This window comes from Rattus norvegicus, chromosome 20 (assembly GCF_036323735.1).
Source record: "Rattus norvegicus strain BN/NHsdMcwi chromosome 20, GRCr8, whole genome shotgun sequence".
NCBI lineage: Eukaryota > Metazoa > Chordata > Mammalia > Rodentia > Muridae > Rattus > Rattus norvegicus.
In genome coordinates this window covers 55,192,161-55,217,105 of record NC_086038.1, presented here as the reverse complement: position 1 = coordinate 55,217,105, position 24,945 = coordinate 55,192,161, and the positions used below count along the sequence as shown (strand labels likewise).

General features: G+C 37.9%; 1 protein-coding gene across 11 annotated transcripts in view; it reads right to left on the bottom strand.

Annotated features, from left to right (window-relative positions):
- The window catches only part of Ascc3 (activating signal cointegrator 1 complex subunit 3), a 282,945-nt gene that overhangs the window by 155,269 nt on the left and 102,731 nt on the right, over nucleotides 1–24,945 (bottom strand). For all 11 annotated transcript variants that reach the window (XR_010060704.1, XM_063279181.1, XM_063279180.1 and 8 more), the window contains one exon: nucleotides 5,102–5,236. Coding sequence is in view for 10 of the 11 variants with exons in the window: in XM_063279181.1 (XP_063135251.1) it covers nucleotides 5,102–5,236 (135 nt within the window). In the remaining variant the exon portion in view is untranslated. The remainder of the gene's footprint in view (nucleotides 1–5,101; nucleotides 5,237–24,945) is intronic.

Genomic DNA, 24,945 nt, shown 5'->3' with positions numbered 1-24,945 from the left:
CTGCTGTGGCTGTGACTATTATTTTCCCAAACTGTTTACTGCTTTACAGTTCATTGTTTTGTGGATCTGCTTTTAATTTAAATCCTGTTGCAACCTTCATCCTTTTAAGTTATTTTTCTCTTTACTTCTTTCAAAGGTTTTACAGCGATCATTTTACATCAAGTAAACTAATATCAAATTTTATTTTAAATGAAAAACCCAAGATACAAATGTTCTTGCAACTGTGTGCAATACTAAATAGTATTTAGAGGACTATGTTATAGTGGGTAGGTGAATTAAAATGCAGATTTAATTAGCCTTTATTCTATATGGGATTACTGTCAAGCTTCCAAGACCCAACTAAGTGGGCAGTGATTTTTTTTTAAAGTAAATTTCTATAATTTTATCTTTAAAAATACTAAAAATAGACAAAAATCCCTTTTGTTATCTTTCTACATGGTTGTAATAGTAGAATTACTATATTAACTGGCATCACAAAAAAAAGGCTGGTGATACCTGGCTGAAAGACATCAATTTAAGGAGATGATATTTTGCATATGCATAAAGTAAAAACTAAGGGAAAGGGGGGCATTTTATTTCTAATCTTTCTTTACTAGTCAGAAATTTTAAAAATTTCTATTATTATGTGGCAACAGGGACAGATGAATGAAGATGTAAGAACAAAAGTAAAGCCATTAATACTATTGTTACATTAATACTATTGTTACATTAATACACTGTTACACAGTTTGTAACAATGCTCAGTCAAGTTCAGCTGCTACTACTTCAGCAAACACTAAGAAAACAGAGTTTATTGTTTACGAAAGAAAATAAAGTTATAAAATGATTCTCTAAATTAGCTATCAGGTACATGTTACTCTACTTTGTTCAAAAGAAACTTCTGGTTAGTATCTTCTTCAGTTTTTTTCATATGATGGGCCATTTTCAACTAAGAGAAATATTCATATTGGTATATGTTAAAAAGAAAAACAAAACAAGAAACATGGTCTCCAATCAGTGACTGTAAAAGAAAGTAGTCAATAAAGAAGTGGTTAGAAATACTAAATCTAGTGCTAGAATATTTAAAGCATGTATGTAAATGAAAAAGGTTTGTCTCTAAAAAAAGTCAAGATCTTGTATAAGAAAAACTCTGATGATTCTAAAAAACTCATTTATTTTCAAATGAAAAACACAATTAAAACCAATGGTTTAATAATGAAAATACTTGCCTCCCTAATGTTTTTTACTTCTACAAATACAAGTGTCAACTCTTTCATGAAGTATATTTCTGGCTAAACAGTGTCTTTGTGGGGGAATAGCTTCAGGGTTAACTGGATATATATTGTTTATTATCCTTTTGGGGGAGACAAGATGGTTTCGTTCTGGGTTTTACTTTTCATACTAGAATAGTCATATAAAATAAAAGTATAAAGAAGTGCTTCTGAAGAGGAGAGGGCTCAGCAGCCATGAGCACTATCACTTTTCCAGAGCACAGGTGTTCAATACCCAGAACCCGATGATGGATCACAACCATTTGTGTTTGTTTCAGCAGACCAGACACTTTCTTCGGCCCTCTGCAGGCACTCCATACATGCAGTACACAGATACATATAAATGTAAACTAAATTACTTTTGTTTTGTTTTGTTTGTTTTTGATTTTTGAGAAAGGATGTCTCTACGTAGTCTGGGCTGTCCTAGAATTTACTATGTCAGTCAGCTTGTCCTCAGACACATGAAGATCCACCTGCCTCTGCCTCTCAGGTGCTTGGATTAAAGGCATGTACCTACCACCATGCTCAGCCCCTAAACTGAACTTTAAAAAGTGCTTTTAAGGGCTGGGGAGATGGCTCAGTGGATAAGAGCAGTGACTGCTCTTCCAGAGGTCCTGAGTTCAAATCCCAGCAACCACATTGTGGATCAGAACCATCTGTAATGGGCATGTCTGAAGTCAGCGACTCTTCTGGTGCGTCTGAAGTCAGCGACAGTGTACTCACATACATGAAATAAATAAATAAATCTTTAAAACAAAAGGTGCTTTTAAAGGCATGAGGTAAATCATAAACTGGAAGAAAGAGTTAGTTAGGATTAGAGGTTAGGGTTAGGGTTAAGGAGTCGCTCTTGTGAAGAAGAGATAAGAGAGGTGGGACCAGTCAGTCAGGGAGAGAGAAAGGAGGGAGAAACATAAGAGAACCTAAGAGTCACTGACAATGTGTGCTCTCTGCTTCAGGGGACAAGAGTCTTTAAAATTCAATACAATGACACCAATCAAATGAGAAAATTAAAACCAAAGCAATTATCATGCTGCTTTTGTTTTAGGACTGAAAGTACAAACAGAGTAATTGTGGTGCACCTACAACTAAATTCATGAAGGACTCAGAGCAGCACACAGGGCAATGTTCCTCCAAGAGGAAGAATAAATAAAGGCATTCATTCTTTCCCCCAACAAACCCAATAACCACTGAGTCAGGGTGAACATGCAGACATCACAAAGCTGCTTTAACGTATAATAAAACGACTAAGGACCTGTGTCGGTTTCCCTGAACTAAACTTTCAAATTCTCACTATTATTTCTTTTTCAGACTAGGTATCTGTGAATGACTAACTGCTCACTGTAAGAATGTTTCATGCTGTATGTAGTAGGTATGGACTATCCACAAGAGAAGCAGCTCTGAGGACCGAGAGCTGGGAAGAAGTGAAAAGTACACAGGGTGGCTCTCAAGTCTTGGCTCTCAAACATAATGGAGTTCATTATTTATTTCTAAAGAAATAAAACAAGACATTGCCTTTCAAAGAGTCTCACAAGTTCACGATTGATAAATAACTCAAAAGACCCCCCACAAACTACACAATAAATGTTACATAGCAGGGTATTTTAAAAAGAGGTAAAATCTTTGGATATATATGGCTCAAAAGTGAAAGAATCTGATGTACAAAACAAGTGTCAGGTGATGGGAGTTAAAATTTAAACCTTTAAAAGACAATGGTGACATCCACATTGTCAGAATGGGAAAATACCCTTGACTGAGGCAGGACAAGTGAAACATGTCACTGAAGTGGAAACTATGAGAGACGTGTGCTCACTCAGTGTGAAGGCTGTTCTTGGTTGCCAACAAGACTATACCTGGAATTAAGAAAAACCCAAGTTGCTTAGTACACCTGTAAGGGGATTTTCTGAAGTAAATCAGTTGAAATAGGAAGGCCCACATCTAATGCAGATATGTGAGGTGGCAAAATACAACTTTAATCTAGATCTTTTGAGACAGGGAGATACAGCTTTAATGGTAGCCACACCCTCAGCTGGCAGTCTATATAAATAAAGGACAGGAAGAAGGAAGCTGGCTCTCTCTTTGCTTTGCTCTTGCCTTACTCTCCTAGAAAGTTCATTCTTTCACTGGTATCAAAGCCTACTTCTTTGGGATTCCATTATACACTGAAAACTAGCTGAGACATCCAGCTACTTGGTCTGATTATTAGACTTTCCACTGTTAGACAGTCTTTCATAGATTAGTTAGACCACAGTCGCTAAGCCACTCCAATAAATATATATAAAGAGAGACATTTTATTGGTTCAACAAGTCTAATAAATTCTCTCTCTTTCTCTCTCTCTCTCTCTCTCTCTCTCTCTCTCTCTCTCTCTCTCTCTCCCTCCCTCTCCCTCTCCCTCTCCCTCTCCCTCTCCCTCTCCCTCTCTTCTAGAAACCCCTGACTAAGGGATACACTAAGGCATATATAAAGTGCATAGCATTAGGTTTGTAAGCATGTAGACATTAAGCAAACAGTCTGTTAAACCTTGTCACAAATACATTTGGATATAATTACTCTATACCTATTAAAATCTTATAAGAAACAAAAGTGTTTAGTAATCTTTATTATACCTATCTGGTCTATAGCAGCAAGAGAAAACAGTTATAAACAATAAAGGGATAGTACTGGGTGTGCTGTAAAAAGGTTAAGAATCACAGAAGTGCCTGACAACAAGGCCACGCTTTGCCTATTCTTGATCAAAACTGTTAGTAAATTGACATTTAAGAAAATCTGCTAAAAAAAAAAAAATCCATAAGACACTGTTGCTATTCAAATCATTTAGAGCAGTACTTTTAAATTGTAATGGGGCACAAAAAATTTGAATTGCACGAAGAGCAGATTTTGATCTGGAAACCAGAGGCTTTGTTTTCTTAACAAGAATGCAAATGGCCCCACTAATTTGAAAGTACTTTGCAAATACAAGAAGCAGTGAGACATTATTCTCAGTGTCCCTTTACATTCCTAATGACTTTATATTTAGGTAGGCTATATTTGACAATGTTAACTTTAGAGAGAAAGTTACAAAATTCTAATTTATCAAATTTTAAAATAATAATAAACCCAATAAATGTTAAAATATTGTATAAATGCAAACTCACTTCATAGCTAAACTATATTTTAAAAGGTAGAAATAAATACATCAGTTAAACAAATGATAAAGGGATTCATTCAGACCCTTTAAAAGATAACTGAGACCCTGTCTCAAAAACAAAAACAAAACAAACAAAAAACCAAAAAGCGAACCAATGAAACCAGAAACCAACCAGCAAAACAACAAAACAAAAACCAAAACAGAACAAAAACATTAGTCAGGAGAATAAAAACAAGGTATTTATGTGTAGAAAAATATCCCAATGAAATCCTTTACTTCGATGTGTGCTAGCTAGTGTTGTGCCAACTTGAAACACATCCTAGAGTTATCTGAAACGAGGGAACCGAAATGGAGAAAATGCCTCCACAAAAGGCTGTAAGGCATTTTCTTAATTACTCATTGATGAGGATGGGCCTAGCCCATTGTGGCTGTTCCTATCCCTGGGATGGTACTGGGTACTATAAGAAAGTAATATGAACAAGCAAGGGGAAGCAATCCAGTAAGCAGCACCTCTCCTTGGTTCTGCATCAGCTCCTACCTCCAGGTTCCTGCCCTGTGTGATTTCCTGCCCTGACTTCCTTTGGTATCGAACAGACAGCCCTGTGGAAGTGTGAGCTGAATAAACCCTTTCCTGTCTACCTTGTTTTTTGGTCACAGCAAGTGAAACCCTAACTAAGACAATATGTTAACTCACGTGCACTGGTTCCTGTGTATCCTGGTACTCACCTGTTTCAATGCATGCCCATACTCTGGTCCTTGGGTGGGGAGAAAACAGGAGATCTGGCCACTGTTTTTTGCTCTCTCTATTAGAGACATAGCTGTCCTTACAGTGGCATTTCGAGCATGTACAAATACCATCACCTAAAATGATGAAAAGAAAGTTATTTAAACATTTCAATGTTTTTATGATGAAACTTAATAGTAACCTTGAACCATCAAATAAAAATTATTAAAGTTTCAAAAGAAAATCTTCAATTTCTGAATTAGCCAACATTTAATTGAAAAAAAAATACACGAAAAGGACTTGTTAAAATTCATCAACATGACTTCTTCATTATAGATCCATGAAGTGATTTACATGCTGATGAATGTGTTCGGTAAAACCTGGAGTGCACTTGTACACTTCTCTTGACGGCACCACTCATTATGATTTTACTCATGGAGGAAAGGTCATCTGTCTATATGAAACATTGATGTGATTTTATCATAGTCTCAGCCTGCCATACTTTTCTGCTCCTTGACTTTCATAAGGGGATGTTTATGATTATATTCTGGGGTTATAACATATTGCTTTGTTTTACAAGTATGGACAACTGAATTTTGCCTGGAACTGAATTTGGACATGGACTTTCAAACAATGCTAGAATGGTTAAATGTTACATATTACTGTAGACTGGTGGAACACATTTTGCATTGTGATGTGGGTAAAGACTTAAGCCTGGAATAAAAGTGCTATAGTTTTGACATTAACACTCTCTGAAGGCCTAAGATTTAAGGGGTCAGCTTACAGGTTGGTACTACTGCATGCTAACTAACACTGTGAGGGGTGAGACTAGGGGACTTGTTAGGATATAGGTAGACTCTCACAGGGGAAAGCAGAACTCTGGTCTTGTCTCTTTTCTTTTTGCTTGCCAGTTTACATGAGGTGAACACTTGATTTACCATCTACTCCCCACTTCTGCCTTACCACAGCATCAGAAATAACAATTCCTACTAAACAAAGACACAGAAATACCCATGCCTACAATCTCAACACTGTGCAAAGGATAACTCTTTGTTCTTCAATGATTTTTTTTTTGCTCAGATATATTAGTTAAAATTTTCATTATTAAAAAGTCTATACTATTCAAAATGACTAAGAGTTCAATATAATCCTTAATAACAGGTTTTTTTCAGAACTAGAAAAAATGTCTAAACATTATATTGAAATATAAAAGACATGAAACTACCAAAGCAAACTTGCAACAAAAATGGTGAAACTGGAAGCATTATACTAGCAATTTAAGAGGAACAAAACCAGAAGGTTGGGTGGCACTAGATTATAAACATGTAGAGAAGGAGACGAGAAACAGAGAGCAGAGACCTAGTGTGTGATGGAGGAAAATACTAGATGGCTGTCTCCTGACTGAAGACCACCAGGTTATGTAATCCTTTACCACTATGTAAGTGGTTAAAAATAGACAGTTCTGAAAGAATAGAAAGACCACCATAGAATGATCCAACTATCACTAGTCACTGAGGAATTAACAGAATAAATTACACCCTACCCACTGAGGATCACTCCTCAAAACAACAACAACAAAACAACAACAACCACAAAACCAACAAAGACTGGTAATACAGGTGGAGGAGAGACATCTGCACCCTTTTGGCAGTAATGGAAATCAATAGAGAAGAGGAAAGTTATGTCTACCACCTATTATTAAGCAATGTCTAGTGACTCACACCTGGAACCCCAGCACTAAAAAGGCTGAGACAAACAGTTTGTGAGCTGGATGCTAACTCAGTGGATAGAGTGGGTCAGGCCAACCAGAGCACATAGGAAAATCCTTCCTCAAAACCTAAACAAATCCTAAAATCATCTACCATCAGTTCAGTGAGTGTATCTTGAAATTTAAAACTTTATTTATATTTAAACTGACTTATTAATTTTTATGTATGTGTGTTCTGCCTGCACTTATATTTGGCATGAGTTGTGTGCCCAGTGCCTATGTAGGCCAGAAGAGGGCATCAGATTCCACTGAAGTGGAGTTAAAGATGGTTGTGAGCCATGTGGTCCTGGGAATTGGATCCTAGTCATCTAGAAGAGTGTTCTGTGGTCTAACTACTGAGTTATCTTCCCATCCCCATCAGTGAACGTAAGTAAATTACTCATCACATCACAGAGAGTTATATGTCCACATTTATAATACTATTTGCAATTAACCTTCATGTTTATGGGGGTTTGAATGTGAATGGCACCATAATAGACTCGCATATTAGAATGCTGGGTCCCCAGTTGGAGAAACTATTTAAAAATTAGAGATATGGCATTATGGGAGGAGTGCTACCTCTGGGGGTGGACGTTGAGGTTTCAAAGGTTCATGTCATTACCAGTTAGTTCCCTTTGCCTCTCACAGAGAAGAATGTCAGCTTTCAATACTGCTCCATTGTAAGGACTGCCTGCCTGCCACCAGGGTCCCCACTGTGATGGTCATGAACTCTCACATACTGAAACTGTGACCAAGTCCTCAATAAACTCTTGTAGTTTGAAGCGGTTGCCTTGGTCACAGTGTCTCTTCATAGCAATGGAGACATAAGATAATGCCTATACGTAATAATGTAATGAAAATGTGGTACACATGTGTGAATGTACTGACATGCAGGAGGATATTACTCAGGCACAAAAAGAAGGAAATCCTATTTTCTGAAGCAAAATAGAACTGGGGAACATAAAACTAGGTGAAAGAGATTACAGAAGAACACAAGGACCATGTTCTCTCCCCTTTGTGTAAGCTAGATCTCATTCATCTCTGTACTGGAAGGGTATTAAAGTTGGGAAGAATGGTGCTAGTAAGGAGAGAATGAATAGAACGGCTGCTGACAGTGTGCAGGTGTTATGTGTCTGGTAGAATAAACTTCATCCTACTATGTGCAATGAGGCTTTCATAAAAATATCCCAAAAGCTGTTAGCCTTTTCTGCAGTACATATTTACGTCAGAAGATGAGGTGTCCACTGGTGTGCGGCTCTAGGTGCAGGTCTTCCGCTCCACTCCAGATCACTGTGTCTGTTTTATGGCAACCCTAAGGAGTTTTTCTACTACAGCTTTGTCGTACAACTTGAATCTGAAATGGAAATCCCTCCAAGCACCTCTTCTATTATTCAGGATTTTTTCTTTTTAAAGTATCCTGGGCTTTCTGTCCTTCCATAAGAACTTTAAGATTTTTCTTTTCCAATTTCTATGAATTGGGTTGATATTTTGATGGGGATTGCATTGCATCTGTAGACTGTTTTTAATAAAATGACAATTTTTTTAAAACTATATTAACCCTATTGAGCCATGAACACAAGTAAGTCTTTTTATCTTCTGATATTTCTTCTCTTTCTTTAATGTCTTAAAGTTATTATACAAGTCTTTGACTTGCACGGTTTTCTATCTATATGGACGGACATACACACACACACACACACACACACACACACACACACACACACACACACCCTTGAAAGGTACTAGTCCCTGATTTCTTTCCCAGGCTATTAAATATTGGCATTAATCTTGCATCCTGCTACTTTTGTGCAAGTACTTACAATGTCTAATCTCCTTGGCTGAGTCCTTTGTTTTGTTTTTTTAAGATATAAAACCATATCATCTCGAAATAAGGATACTTTGATTTTCTCCTTTCCTATTTGTATTCCATTGATCTCCCTCTGTGGTTTTACTGTTCTAGTTAAGGCTATACATATTATATAAATAGGTTTTGAGTAGTTATCCTCTCCTGATCCCGAGTTTAATAGAAATGTTTGGAGTTTCTTACAAAGAACTAAAAAAAGTGAACAGCAAGAAAACAAATAATCTAATTACAAATGAGACAGAACTAAACAGAGTTCTCAAAAGATGAAACACCAATAGTGGAGAGACACTAAAAATATGTCAAGATTTTTAGGCTAAAGGGAAAATAAGCTACTTTGAGATTCTTACACTAGGCAGAGTAGACAATATTTAAAAAAAAAAATGACAGTGGATGCTGTAAATGGAGACCACATCCTATGTCCAAAGATTTTCAGACAAAAATTTTACCTATATAACACATAAATTCAATGTAATTGCTATCAAAATCCCCACAGCATTTTTCTTTTGTAGAAAAAGTAAAACTCTCTCTAAATTCTTAGGGAATATCATTTTGGTAAAAACAAAATAAACCCAAACAAAACCAACCAAAAAGCTTAGAATATGGAGTAGGCAGAATCCCCTTTTGTGAACTTGAAACTTACTACATAATAGAAAGCCTATGGTTACTAGGATGAAGACAGAAGTACAAATAAATAGGGTAAGAATGAAAGCCAACAGAGTAAACATGCATCTTTGTGTGTGTGTGTGTGTGTGTGTGTGTGTGTGTGTGTGTGTGTGCCTGTGTAAGTACAAATGGAGGCCAAAAGTCAACATTTGATGTCAGCCTCAACAGGTTCTCCACTCTATCTATCTATCTATCTATCTATCTATCTATCTATCTATCTATCTATCTATCTATCTATCTATGAGACGCCCTGACGCTCACTGGTTTGCATGGGTCTTCTGTCTCTGCACTTCCACTCCACAGTGCTGGTGTGACATATAGTACTTCCTGTAGCTTTTTAATGGACTCTGGGAATCCAAGTTCAGGAGCAAATGCTTATGCAGCAAGCACTTTATCCTCAGGTTCCCAGATATTTACTTTTTGACAGATTAGCATTTTCTTCAGAAAGACAACTTTGCATATACAGTCTTTTGGCCTCAAGTAGCAACATAAGAATGGACTTTCAGTATGGTATAATTTCTATTAAAATAGAATCCACAAAGCCTGTGTTGGGTTTTTTTATTTTGTCTAAAACCCTTTTCTTTACTTTAGTTTAATTTGAACTGCCTTGTTTTGTTTAACCATGTCTGACAAGAAACTTAGTCATACCTACTACTGTATCCATTCCTTCATGGGGAGGCATCCTTTTTTCTTTTTTTAAAATCAGAGAGGAGTTGATTATTAACAAGTCTATACCCTCATGCCCCCTTCCCAAGCCCCATCCCTGTATCCCATCTCCACAAGAATGGCCCCACTACCACCTCACACCATGAGACCTCTAAACTACTTGGGGCCTCCAGGCTCTTGAGGGTTAGGTGTGTCTTCTCTGACTGAATCCAGACCCAGAAGTCCTCTGCTGTATATGTGTTGAGGGCCTATTATCAGCTGGTGTGTGCTGCCTGCTTGGGGATCCACTTTCTGAGAGATCTCAGGGTCCAGGTTAATTGAGACTGCTGGCCCTCCTACAGGGTCATCCTCCTCTGCTTCTTCTGCCCTTTCCCTAATTCAACTACAGGGCTCAGCAGCTTCTGTTAACTGGTTGGGTGTAAATATCTGCATTTGAGTCTTTCAGTTGCTTGTTGGGTCTTTCAGAGGGCAGTCAGGATAGGCCTCTTTTTTTGAATGCTCCATAGCCTCAGTAATAGTGTCAGGCCCTGGGGCCTCCCCTTGAGCTGGATCCCACTTTGGGCCTTCTTTTCCACAGTTTCTTCTCCATATTTGTCCCTGCAGCTCTTTTAGAAAGGAACAATTCTGGGTCAGAGTTATGACTATGGGATGGCAACCCCATCCCTCACTTGATGCCCCGTCTTTCTGCTGGAAGTGGTGGGCTCTCTAAGTTCCTGTAGGGCATTCATCTACTCAACTCCCCCATCCCCACCCCTCTGCGTGAGTCCTGAGAGTCTCTCACCTCCCAGGTCTCTGGTACATTCTGGAGGGTCCCTACAACTCCTACTTCCTGCAGTTGCCTGTTTCCTTTCTTTCTGCTGGCCATTGGGGCTTCAACCCTTTTCTAAACAGAGAATTTATAACAGAGGAATCTTGAATGGCTGAGAAGCACTTAGAGAAATGTTCAAATCTTTAGTGATCAGGGAAATGCAAACCAAAATGACCCTGAAATTCCACCTTACACCAATCAGAATGGCTAAGATCAAAACCTCAGGTAACAGCACATGTTGGTAAGGATGTGGAGAAAGAGGAACACTCCTCCATTGTTGGTGGGATTGCAAACTGGTAAAAACACTCTGGAAATCAATCTAGAGATTCCTCAGAAAACTGGAAACAGATCTACCTGAAGACCCAGCTACGCTGGTCTTGAACATATACCCAAAAGATGATCCACCATACCACCAGGGCACGTGTTCCACTATGTTCACAGCAGCCTTATTTGTGATAGCCAGAAGCTGGAAACAGCCCCGATGTACCAGGACAGAAGAATGGATACAGAAAATGTAGTTCATTTACACAATGGAATACTACTCAGTTATTAAGAACGAGGATATCCTGAGTTTTGCAGGCAAATGGATAGAACTGGAAAATATCATCCTGAGTGAGGTAATTCAGACCCAAAAAGGCATGTATGGTATATACTCACTAGTAAATAGATATTAGCCAAAAAAAAAGCACAGAATTCCCAGGATCCAATCCATGGAATTCAAAAAGGAAAAAGGTTGTCCACTTGGGAGGGAGAAGAAAGCAATCACAGGCTGGGGAAGGGAAGGAGGGTCCCGGATGGTAAAGGGGACAAGGAAGGAATGAGGGGAACATAAGGTATGGAAGACATCCTTTTCATATAGCACAAAGGAGATGGATAAAGACCATTGAATATCCAGGATCAATAATGGTGACATGTCCACTAGCAATGGAAGACTGGCAATGGAACCACTACTAAAGTTGATTTCCTCTGTTTACTCTCTATATGTGTAAAGCATTAGCTCAACTGTGTTGTGTTCTCCTAACTCTGATGCAATAAATGCACATACTATTACTTCTGATGATGATGATGATGATGATGATGATGATGATGATAGACAGACAATAGTTGCCATTTGCTTGAATGCTTCCAGGGAGAAAGAACAGTCTTTTCAATAAAGAGTGCTAGGAAAACAAAGACTACATACAAAAATGTGAAATTGTATTCTTACATTGTACCATCTACAAAATATCTGAGATGAAAAAAGACCTAAATTTAAGAGCTAAACCTATGCAATTCATAGAGGAAAACAGAAAAATAGAAGCAACCTTCCATGTTCTCAAACTTGGCACTAGTTTTCTAAATATAATAATAAAAACAAGCAATACAAGAGAAACAGAAACACTGAACAGTAAGTTAAGGACTCTGTGCATCAAAAAGACCATCAACGAGTGAAAGGAGAGCCCACAGAATGGCAGACACATTTGCAATTCATGTGTGTGGTAACAGTTGTAAGACGTAGCAAGATGAAAACTCAATCGGGCTTAGAGGTATTGAAAAACCATTTCTGGAAGATGGTATACTGTACAAATGGCCAATAAGCAAGGAAAAGATGCTTTGCATCATTATTTCTGGGGTTTGAAGAGGAGATCAAAAGCTATTTCATAGAAACTGGAATAGCTGTGCTTTTACAAAGCAATAGCAAGAGGGTCACCAAGGAAATGGAGAAATTTCCAGGACTGATTTGAACTGTACTATTCTGTTTAGCCATGTGGGTCATGAAAACTCTCACACTGCTATGGGAAATATAAACAGGCACAGCTTTTGTCAAAAGCCTATTCATTTCCTGATACACTAAACATAATTACCATCAAATGCACTTCCTTCCTAGGTAAATATGCAAAAGAAGGAAAAATGAATATCCCAATGGAAATTTAGATGCAAATGTTTTCATATGTTCTTCCTCGAGAATGGCCCAGAGGTATAAATAATACTAATGTCCATCAATACATAAACATATAATAAAACAGCATCTACACGCCACAAGTTATTATATATGCTACAACAGGGGAAAGTAAAATAAACCAGACATAAAAAGATAAATATTACTCCATGTATGTGAAAAAGTCTGGAATTCATCCAGACAGAAAGCAAAAGGTTCTGAGCTTCGAAGAAATGCAAATGTGGAAATCAATCTCCTTTTTGAATTTCAGTTTTCATATATCACATGTATTATTATCATAACTTCTAGGGACAAACGTGAGGGTCTCAAAGGTTATGGAATGAATCTAATCTACCTATAATGGTTAATTTCATGAAGACCAAACAAACAAACAAAAAAATCAGTTCTAAAATTCCAAGTACCTGGATCACAGCTTTATGAAAGACATCAAATATAACTAATATTTGAAAAGTAAGTTCTATTCTATAATACCTTCTAAATTCTTGCCACAGCATAAGCTTCAAATATTTAATTCATTGCTCAACCTAGGTCAAAACAAAAGAGGATAATAAACACAATAGTGAAGCCTTTGTTATAAAATAGTATAACAAAAAATATTTTACTGATCTCTAAAGTAGCCAAATTTCGGATACTTTGTTACTGACAGCAATATCTATTGTGCAGAACAAAGTAAGGAAAATTAACTATCACAATACCTATGTAAATAGAATTCATCAAAGCGCTATTGGATAAAAATTTCTTTTCTATACTGGATTTGGAAGTCTATTATATTGGAACACTATAAAAACTAGTCTGATTTCAAGAAAATCACAAAACAAAATGAATTTCTAAGATATCTTTGAATATGTTTATTTTCATTCTTAAAAAAAGCACTATTAGCAAACGCAAGGTCCTGGGTTCGGTCCCCAGCTCCGGAAAAAAAAGAAAAAAAGAAGAAAAGAAGAAAAGAAAAAAAGAAAAAAAGAAAAAAAGCACTATGATTTTTAAACATTCAAGCAGAATTTTCTCAAATAATAAATGCACAGTAGGTCTTTACTGAAAAGTAAACTTGTCTTTCTTTTTTAATATTTATTTATTAATTATTTATTTAATATATGTGATTACACTGTCTCTGTCTTTAGACACACAAGAAGAGGACATCAGATTCCATTAGAGATGGTTTTGAGCCACCATGTGTTTGCCAGGAATTGAACTCAGGACCTCTAGAAGAGAAGTCCTTGCTCTTAACCACTGGGCCATCTCTCCTGCCCCTAGAATTTGTATTTCTAATTAGGTGAGAAGATATACATTCTTAGTCAGCCTTATGTATTTGATTTCTCAGGCAGGAATATTTTATCCAAATCAATTCAATGTTTGAAAACCTAAAACTTAAAACAAATGCAAATGAGCTACTCTTCCTTCTCCAGACTATATCAGCAAACACACACTTATGCATTGGCAAGACGCATAGAAAGTACAGCTCAAAAGGACAGAGGCACGGCAAAGACTTTGTAGTGTGAAGCTGCAAAAGTGAGGATGACAGCATACACACATATACCAGCATGCATACACATACTCAAGCACACCACATACATACACATGGAGAAAAAGGAATAAATACCCTCCACATGCCTATCTCTGAAGTTGTCAGAAAATAACTGAATACACCTCATGGAATAGTGTTGCACGAGTCACATAAGGGAGCATGCCTTGCTACTCTTTCTTTTCATATCAGTTCACTTACTTGCCTATCATAGGAAGGTACTAATCATCAGTCAATACTACCAACACTGAAGGAAATCTAGTACTAGTACTCCCCTTAAGAAGCATCCTTTGTACAAATGAGAAAACTACACAGTTTATTAAGAAATTGCTAATATAAAACTTTGAGATAATAATAGAGTATTCTTACACACTGTATATGAGAAAACTTCAGATGACACCACACATTGGCAAGAGTGTGGAGAAAGAGGAACACTCCTCCATTGCTGATGGGATTGCAAACTGGTACAACCACTCTGGAAATCAATTTGGAGGTCCTCAGAAAATTGGAAATAGATCTCCCTGAAGACCCAGCTACACCAGTCTTGGGCATATACCCAAAAGATGCTCCACCATGCCACAGGGGCACATGTTCCACTATGTTCACAGTGGCCTTATTTGTGGTAGCCAGAAGCTGGAAACAACCTCAATGTTCTACCACAGATGATTGGATACAGAAAATGTGGTTCTTTTACACAATGGAATACTACCTCAGCTATTAAGAAAGAGGACATGCTGAGTTTTGCAAGCAAATGGATGAAACTAGAGAATATCCTGAGTGAGGTAACTCAGACCCAAAAGGATATGCATGGTATTTTCTCACTAATAAGTGGACATTAGCCAAAAAGAAAAAGTACAGAATACCCAAGATACAGTCCACAGAACTCAAAAAGGTCAACAGCTGAAGGGCCCAAGTGAGGGTGCCTCAGTCCCACTTACGAGCAAGAAGAAAGCAACCACAAGAGGGGAGGAAGGGAGGAATCTGGGAGAGAAAGGGGGTGGGATCAGGGGTTGGGGAAGAGGGGAACATGGTCTGGCATTGGGTCAGGGAAAGAACTGAAGCCCTGAGGATTAGCAGAATGAATGGGAACAGACAACCTCTGGAGGAAGGAGGTTGGGAGAACCCTCCAGAATGTACCAGACACCTGGGAGGTGAGAGACTGTCAGGACTCAAAGAGAGGCTAGATGAGATGCCCTGCAGTGGGGAGAAATAACTTGCAGAGCCTACCTCCAAGAAAAAGACAGGGCATCAAGTGAGGGATGGGGTTGGTATTCCACAGTCAAAACTCGGACCCATAATTGTTCCTGTTTAAAAGAATTACAGGGACAAATATGGAGAAGAGCCCAAGGAAAAGAAGGTCAAGTGACAGGACCAAAGGGGGATCCAGCTCAGGGGAGGTCCCAAGGCCTGATACCATTACTGAGGCTATGGAGCATTCACAAAAAGGGACCTATCATGGCTGCCTTCAAAAAGACCCAACACGTTGCTGAAAGAGTCAGATGCAGATATGTGCACCCAACCAATGGACAGAAGCTGATGACCCCTCTCGTTGAATTAGGGAAAAGCCGGAGGAAGCCGAGGAGAAGGGTGAGCCTGTAAAGGGACCAGCAGTATCAATTAACTTGGACCCCCTGAGATCTCTCAGACACTGGATCACCAACCAGGCAGCACACACTGGCTGATATAAAGCCCCCAACACAGACACAGGAAAGGACTCCCAGGTCTGGGTTCAGTCAGAGAATATGAACCTAACACTCAAAGAGACTGGAGGCCCAGGGAGTTTAGAGGTCTGGTGGTGTGGGGAGTGGGGACATCCTTGTGGAAACTGGGAGGGAATGGGAGGGTATAGGATGTGGAACAGTCAGAAGGTGGACCAGGAGGAAAATAAAATCTGGAGTGTAAACAAACAAACAAACAAATAAATGAAAGAAAATCTTTTAAAAATGTAAATTGATAAAAGCATTAAAAAATTACTCAAGAGCTTAAGAAATAAAAGTAACGTAAAGTTACCTGAGGTACAAATGTTAATTATAAAGAAGCTATTTCAGATCTTCAATACAGAGAAGTAAGATAACGCAACACATTAGGTGTAATAGTAGTAAGAGAAATACACATACTGAAGCATCTCAAGTGGGACCTGCAGATATTTCATTGTCTCACACGCTCTGAGGGAGCTTCAGGATGCAGAGAAACTAGACAATCTTCAATATTCATACAATGAAAAAGTATCTTTAAGAAGCTTCTCTCTATAGCCTTTAGGATAATACTTCATGAGATCATGGAGAACAAAGAAAGCAGCATCCAAAATCATATACAAGTAAATCATTTTAAAGTCAAAAGCATCATAGATGCCTGAACATGGAGAAGGAAAGCTTTCGTAGACAAAGAAGTCAGTCATTGCTAATATCCACAAGGAAAGTCAGTGCATGGAACTTTTTTTGATTGTATATTAATGAACCGGAGAAACAATGTTAAGCAACAAGGTAGCTCAATCAATTGTGTGGTCAGGGAAGGCTAGTTAGGATCTCCACATCCATGTAAAAAGCCAGGCCAGGCATGGCTGAATACTCCTATAATCCCAGCCAGGGTAGGCAGTGGTGGATTGATGTGAAAGTATCAATTATTTTCCCATTCTGTAAGTTACACAGGAGGAGAACTGATCTGGACAGCAAACCTTGACAAATCTCTAACTCCGAGGTCTCAAAAAGAATAGTAAGAACAACTGAGAAAGACATCTGATTCCAACTTCTGTAGTCCCATGTGTACACACACACACACACACACACACACACACACACACACACACACACAAATAGCCTCCAAAATCATTCTCTTCAGACAGAAAATCCATCTAGTTATTCATCAATTTTAAGAGATTTTTTTAAATAACTCAAAATAAAAGCAGGTGTAAAACAATGAAGGAAAAGAAAATAAGATGCACATAAACAGTAACTAAAGACTGGTATTTACTTTTAACCCATCGCGTGCACATATATAGTAAATAAAGACTGGTGTTCAATTTTAACCCATCGTGTGCACATACACAGTAAATAAAGACTGGTGTTCAATTTTAACCCATCGCGTGCACATACACAGTAAATAAAGACTGGTGTTCAATTTTAACCCATCGCGTGCACATACACAGTAAATAAAGACTGGTGTTTAATTTTAACCCATCGCTAAAGTTCTTGAATCCTATTTAACAAAGTCTTTTCCTCTGTCAAATAGGAGTAGATTTTTGGATAAAACGCTTCAAAATAAGGATCTGACTTTATTTTTGGAATTTGATGAGGAAATATCATTTATTAAATATATTATGATTGTGGGATGTTCCTAATTTGTCTTCCTATCATTGTAACAAAGTTTGTAAAAAAAGAAAATCTCAAAAGAATTAAGGCATCAATTATTTTCCCATTCTGCAAGTTACACAGGAGGAGGTGAATTATTAAGAGGAACAATAAAGCTATACTTGCATTTGGTAACACAAAGAAAAGCTTACAAATGAGACGTCTCATTAGTTTGAGCAGATGGATCAAAATTAAAGGCTGAATCGCCAACTTTTAATTTCCCAGTAGCCAAGAAGAGCTTGAAGTCCTGCAGAGTAGGAATGTCGAAAATCAACGGGAAAAGGTTTTCTCCATCTGTCAGAACACATGCCTGAGTGGAACACAACTGCCTCCTACCGTTGTCAATGCTTTTACGGCACAGCGACACAGAAAGTCTATTAAGTACATGAATGCACACATACTTAGATGACTGGGGTACTGAAGCCACAGAATAAAGCATGGACAGGGAGTATCAGCACGGGGGATCTTCTCTTTTCTAATTTACTCAAACAGGAAAATTTAAGAAGAAAATGTTAATTATTTAGCAGGAACACCTCTTTGTTGCCTAAGAGTCATCGACCTTAAAAAAAAAAAAAAACTGCCTCAGTTTCTACCTTAATACTGATCTGAAACGTAACTGCTTAATAAAATCAAAGTGCTGAGAGAAACCAAACCACCATACAATCTCAAATACAGGAAACAAATCAAGTTAGATGTATTCAATGCAGTGTGGTTTGTTTGTTTGTTTCTCACTATTGCCTTAAACTTGGAAATGCAGGAAGCATGAGGTTGACACAGGAACATCAATTAGTTACCTTGGCCTAGAAAAGATTGGCTAACATACCTATTACTACTGCATAATAACTGACAAGTTACACTTACAGGGAAAAATACAATTAAAATTTAGATGTTTCCTTACTAACAAAAGTATATTCATTGAATAAGTAGCTGGCTGTTCAATGATGTGCTCGTGTGAAGTGAGATCTGTCAGAGCTCCAGGAACAAATCTCACAATATAACAATATATACCGATCCATAAATAAATCCACAACCTATAACTTACTATGCTTACACACACAACCAAAGTTTTATGTAGAAAGTTTCTCAGAAAAATAAAAGCACATACAGTTACACTTTTCAATCAGGGGAAGTGGGAAGAATTGATTAATGTGTTTGTCCACTTTTTAGAAAATGTTGAACTACAGGTTCTTCATTTTTCACAGACAGACATATCCAAACTCACGAATTTAAAACTATCATTTGGAGTTTCATACACAGACAGCTGGAGACAACAGAGACACTAACTTCAACCTTAACCATGAGTAAAAAACAGATTTAGTAACTCTACTTAACAGCAACTGTACTGTACTATTCTTTGCTGACCTTCTGAAATTACTGATGTAACAGTGCACAGTCAAGGTGTCTCTTAAGGAAAAAGGACTAAAATGACAAGCCAAGCATTGTAATGGAATCGAGTATTGCTGAACCTGTGAAACTCCAGCTTCCAAAATAAAAGGCTTTCTTTTTTTATTTTTTATTTTTTTATTAACTTGAGTATTTCTTATATACATTTCGAGTGTTATTCCCTTTCCCGGTTTCCGGGCAAACATCCCCCACCCCACCCTCCCCCCATTGCCGCCCTCCCCCCAACAGTCTATTTCACTGGGGGTTCAGTCTTAGCAGGACCCAGGGCTTCCCCTTCCACTGGTGCTCTTACTAGGATATTCATTGCTACCTATGAGGTCAGAGTCCAGGGTCAGTCCATGTATAGTCTTTAGGTAGTGGCTTAGTCCCTGGAAGCTCTGGTTGCTTGGCATTGTTGTACATATGGGGTCTCGAGCCCCTTCAAGATCTTCCAGTTCTTTCTCTGATTCCTTCAACGGGGGTCCTATTCTCAGTTCAGTGGTTTGCTGCTGGCATTCGCCTCTGTATTTGCTGTATTCTGGCTGTGTCTCTCAGGAGCGATCTACATACGGCTCCTGTCGGTCTGCACTTCTTTGCTTCATCCATCTTGTCTAATTGGGTGGCTGTATATGTATGGGCCACATGTGGGGCAGGCTCTGAATGGGTGTTCCTTCAGTCTCTGTTTTAATCTTTGCCTCTCTCTTCCCTGCCAAGGGTATTCTTGTTCCCCTTTTAAAGAAGGAGTGAAGCATTCACATTTTGATCATCCGTCTTGAGTTTCATTTGTTCTAGGCATCTAGGGTAATTCAAGCATTTGGGCTAATAGCCACTTATCAATGAGTGCATACCATGTATGTCTTTCTGTGATTGGGTTAGCTCACTCAGGATGATACTTTCCAGTTCCAACCATTTGCCTACGAATTTCATAAAGTCATTGTTTTTGATAGCTGAGTAATATTCCATTGTGTAGATGTACCACATTTTCTGTATCCATTCCTCTATTGAAGGGCATCTGGGTTCTTTCCAGCTTCTGGCTATTATAAATAAGGCTGCGTTGAACATAGTGGAGCACGTGTCTTTTTTATATGTTGGGGCATCTTTTGGGTATATGCCCAAGAGAGGTATAGCTGGATCCTCAGGCAGTTCAATGTCCAATTTTCTGAGGAACCTCCAGACTGATTTCCAGAATGGTTGTACCAGTCTGCAACCCCACCAATGGAGGAGTGTTCCTCTTTCTCCGCATCCTCGCCAGCATCTGCTGTCACCTGAGTTTTTGATCTTAGCCATTCTCACTGGTGTGAGGTGAAATCTCAGGGTTGTTTTGATTTGCATTTCCCTTATATCATTTCTTTAGGTGTTTCTCAGCCATTCGGCATTCCTCAGCTGTGAATTCTTTGTTTAGCTCTGAACCCCATTTTTTTTTTTTGGTTCTTTTTTTTTTTTTTTCCGGAGCTGGGGACCGAACCCAGGGCCTTGCGCTTCCTAGGTAAGCGCTCTACCACTGAGCTAAATCCCCAACCCCTCTGAACCCCATTTTTTAATAGGGTTATTTGTCTCCCTGCGGTCTAACTTCTTGAGTTCTTTGTATATTTTGGATATAAGGCCTCTATCTGTTGTAGGATTGTTGAAGATCTTTTCCCAATCTGTTGGTTGCCGTTTTGTCCTAACCACCGTGTCCTTTGCCTTACAGAAGCTTTGCAGTTTTATGAGATCCCATTTGTCGATTCTTGATCTTAGAGCATAAGCCATTGGTGTTTTGTTCAGGAAATTTTTTCCAGTGCCCATGTGTTCCAGATGCTTCCCTAGTTTTTCTTCTATTAGTTTGAGTGTGTCTGCTTTGATGTGGAGGTCCTTGATCCACTTGGACTTAAGCTTTGTACAGGGTGATAAGCATGGATCGATCTGCATTCTTCTACATGTTGACCTCCAGTTGAGCCAGCACCATTTGCTGAAAATGCTCTTTTTTCCATTGGATGGTTTTGGCTCCTTTGTGAAAAATCAAGTGACCATAGGTGTGTGGGTTCATTTCTGGGTCTTCAATTCTGTTCCATTGGTCTATCTGTCTGTCTCTGTACCAATACCATGCAGTTTTTATCACTATTGCTCTGTAATACTGCTTGAGTTCAGGGATAGTGATTCCCCCTGAAGTCCTTTTATTGTTGAGGATAGTTTTAGCTATCCTGGGTTTTTTGTTTTTCCAGATGAATTTGCAAATTATTCTGTCTAACTCTTTGAAGAATTGGATTGGTATTTTGATGGGGATTGCATTGAATCTGTAGATCGCTTTTGGTAAAATGGCCATTTTTACTATATTAATCCTGCCAATCCATGAGCATGGGAGATCTTTCCATCTTCTGAGGTCTTCTTCAATTTCTTTCTTCAGTGTCTTGAAGTTCTTATTGTACAGATCTTTTACTTACTTGGTTAAAGTTACACCGAGGTACTTTATATTATTTGGGTCTATTATGAAGGGTGTCGTTTCCCTAATTTCTTTCTCGGCTTGTTTCTCTTTTGTGTAGAGGAAGGCTACTGATTTATTTGAGTTAATTTTATACCCAGCCACTTTGCTGAAGTTGTTTATCAGCTTTAGTAGTTCTCTGGTGGAACTTTTGGGATCACTTAAATATACTATCATATCATCTGCAAATAGTGATATTTTGTCTTCTTCTTTTCCGATCTGTATCCCCTTGACCTCTTTTTGTTGTCTGATTGCTCTGGCTAGAACTTCAAGAACTATATTGAATATGTAGGGAGAGAGTGGGCAGCCTTGTCTAGTCCCTGATTTTAGTGGGATTGCTTCAAGTTTCTCTCCATTTAGTTTAATGTTAGCAACTGGTTTGCTGTATATGGCTTTTACTATGTTTAGGTATGGGCCTTGAATTCCTATTGTTTCCAGGTCTTTTATCATGAAGGAGTGTTGAATTTTGTCAAATGCTTTCTCAGCATCTAATGAAATGATCATGTGGTTTTGTTCTTTCAGTTTGTTTATATTACTCTTATACCTAAACCACACAAAGGCTTGCTTTCTAAATACCCACAGTGCAACCCTCAGTGTAGCCACACTGCAGTGGCATTCAGCATTCAGCTGCCACTTCTCAAGCTAAGTCATCACAGATCAACTTACAAATACAAGAATTAAATGGACAAATCCTTTTAAAAGACAGATACAATGAAAAATTTGCTTTGGGCACTTTCCTCATTGGTATTCCTATAGTATAGAAAACACAAAGAAGTGAAAAGAATGGAGCTCTCCAGTTATGTTACAAAAGAACCCTCAGCTGTATTCTGACTGGTTTAATGTAAGAAGCTATAATCTTCCCAGGAGAATGTCTATAATATGAAAGCACTGGCTTAAAGGCAAATGTCAACCAACGGGAAAAGTTCCAGTGTATTCCTATTTCTGGTCTTCTTCACGCTACTAGCAACAGACTGTCTACAAGGACAAGAAAATCACAATCAAATTGCAATTAGGGCAAAGTTTATGAAGATGCGTGTCATAGCAAATCTTTCTCAGTATGTCTCTCCTACTGAACAAAATTCTGTAGGAACACTGCACAAAACATACTAAAAACAATATGCAGATTGAAGACTTTAGGTAGGACATACATTTAATGTTATTATTTTTATTTATGGGCCTGTCATATTTTTTCAACAATTAAAACACAGTAGATTAAAAGATCAAGAAAAATTACAGGGAATTTAAGGTCATGAGATGAACTAAAAATGTGAACATACAGATGAATACAAGCAAGTCTGTAGTAAATAGTGATTATTTTAAGTCCTTGTATATAGATGTGTTTATATGCATATACATATACATACATATATATACATACATATACATATATATATATATGCATATAAACATGCCAAAGGATCGCAAAGTCACAGGCTGAAACAAAAAATTTGGAGGAAGCATTTTCTAATAAAAGTGAGTAAATGTCCAAACCAAAGTCTAAGAGTACAGTACGCAATGCACCAGGAGAAAATACTTGCCAATCGAAAGGAAAAAAAATTCTTATAACAGCACTTTGTCTTATATGCCATAAAACTGAAAAAAAATTAAGTGGCAAGAAAATGTTACATCTCAACCTTACATCAACATTCCTTAAAGGGAATTTCATTCTTCTTTAAGTTTCAGGATCTTTTACACCTCAGGTTTGTGGTTACCACAAAAAGTCTCTATTTATTTGGAAAACACAAGGTCCAACCAAGATGACAAATTGTAGTAGTTCTTCTGATTCCATTTTAGGGAATGGATTAATAAAAACTTATGCAGAAAAGTAGCAAGAAAATAAATGAAAATATAATGATTAAATTATCAATAAAGGAAATAGTTAATAATTGAAAATTAGCTATTGAGCTAATTAACTTAATAATTATGCCAATTCATCTTCATAGTCAAACTGATTAGACTTGGAATCACCGTGATTCACACATCTTGGATGTCACATTCAGAGATGTTTAAAGTGTAGTGGGAAGATCTACCCCAGATGTTGGAGGGAACTATCCTATGCTCTAAGACTCTCTGAATAAAAGAGGAGAAAGGAGAAAGCCAGAAAACTATGACCCTTTCTCATCCTCTGTTCCCTGGTTGATAATGTGAATGAACCAAATACCTCTGCCATATCTTTGATATTACGGACTGCATTCCTTCGAGCTTTCTGACAGAAAAATATCCTTCTATCCTTGTTGCATTTAGTTAGGTATTTACCTGTCCCATCTCACTATGAGATCGATAAGTAATAGAACAAGGTGGAATGTTATCAACAGAAACTTCTGTACATCAGTTACAGTGCTATTCTTAATTAGCTATATGCTCTGGAAAAACTGCTTAATACATACGAGGCTCATTTTTCCCTGTATCAAAAAGAAGTATTTAGGTACACTGTCAGATTAAAAGTCTAAGTAGATTGGCATGGCATCTGAAAATTAGAACTGAAGTAGACTTTCTCTTTCCTGCAAACAATGAAGCTGCGAAAACCATGTAGATACATTTAGAATCTTTATTATTCTTTAAGCATGAGTGCACAACATTTATAATTACAATTTAATAATGGGCTGTCACTGATAATAAAATTAACCTGCAAGTATGAAAGAATGAAAGACTAGTAGAAGCTAGGGAGATGGCTTGGTGATGAAAGCTCTCGTTTGGTAAGAAAGAGGACCAAGAGTTCACATCCCTAGAACCCGTATAAATACTGAGTTACGTATGGTGGCCCACCTGTAATTCTAGTCTCAGAAGGAGGAGATAGGAATCCACCAAACAAGGTGACAACAGACTCACCTCAGAGTTTTGATTGAGACCCTGTCTCAAAGAGTAAGGTAAAAGAGAGGACGAGGGAAATTTTTCATTACATCAGCCTTAGAATTCCTCACACATGTGCACACTTGCATGTGCACCTGCTGACCATACTCATGTGAACACACATGCACACATGTATATACACTCTCACAAAGATATGAAAAGAAAACACATGAGTGGTAAATATATATGATTATCACTATATTAAGATGGTAAAATAGTAGCAAACTATGCCAATATTATGAAATAAAAATATACAAAATATGTACATATGAAAAATAAATTTCAAAGAACTCTTAATAAACATGTCATTGCTAATCATTCAAAAACAGGTACTGTGAGTATTCACCCTAAACCTGCTCCTAGAGGCCAGCTGCCTACAGGGTCATAGCTAGCCCATTCTAACTCTGATATGATTTCAGATATCAGCTTGTTTTCAAACAGCAACAGCACTTTATGCAATCACCATGGAACAATTTCAACTACACACCAATGTAGACAGCAACTTGGCTTTCACACATTCAAGAAGAAATGGCAGTGATCGATGTCATGGCATGAACCCCAAAGGGGAGAGGTCATCCTTGTCTCCACTGTCTCCCTTT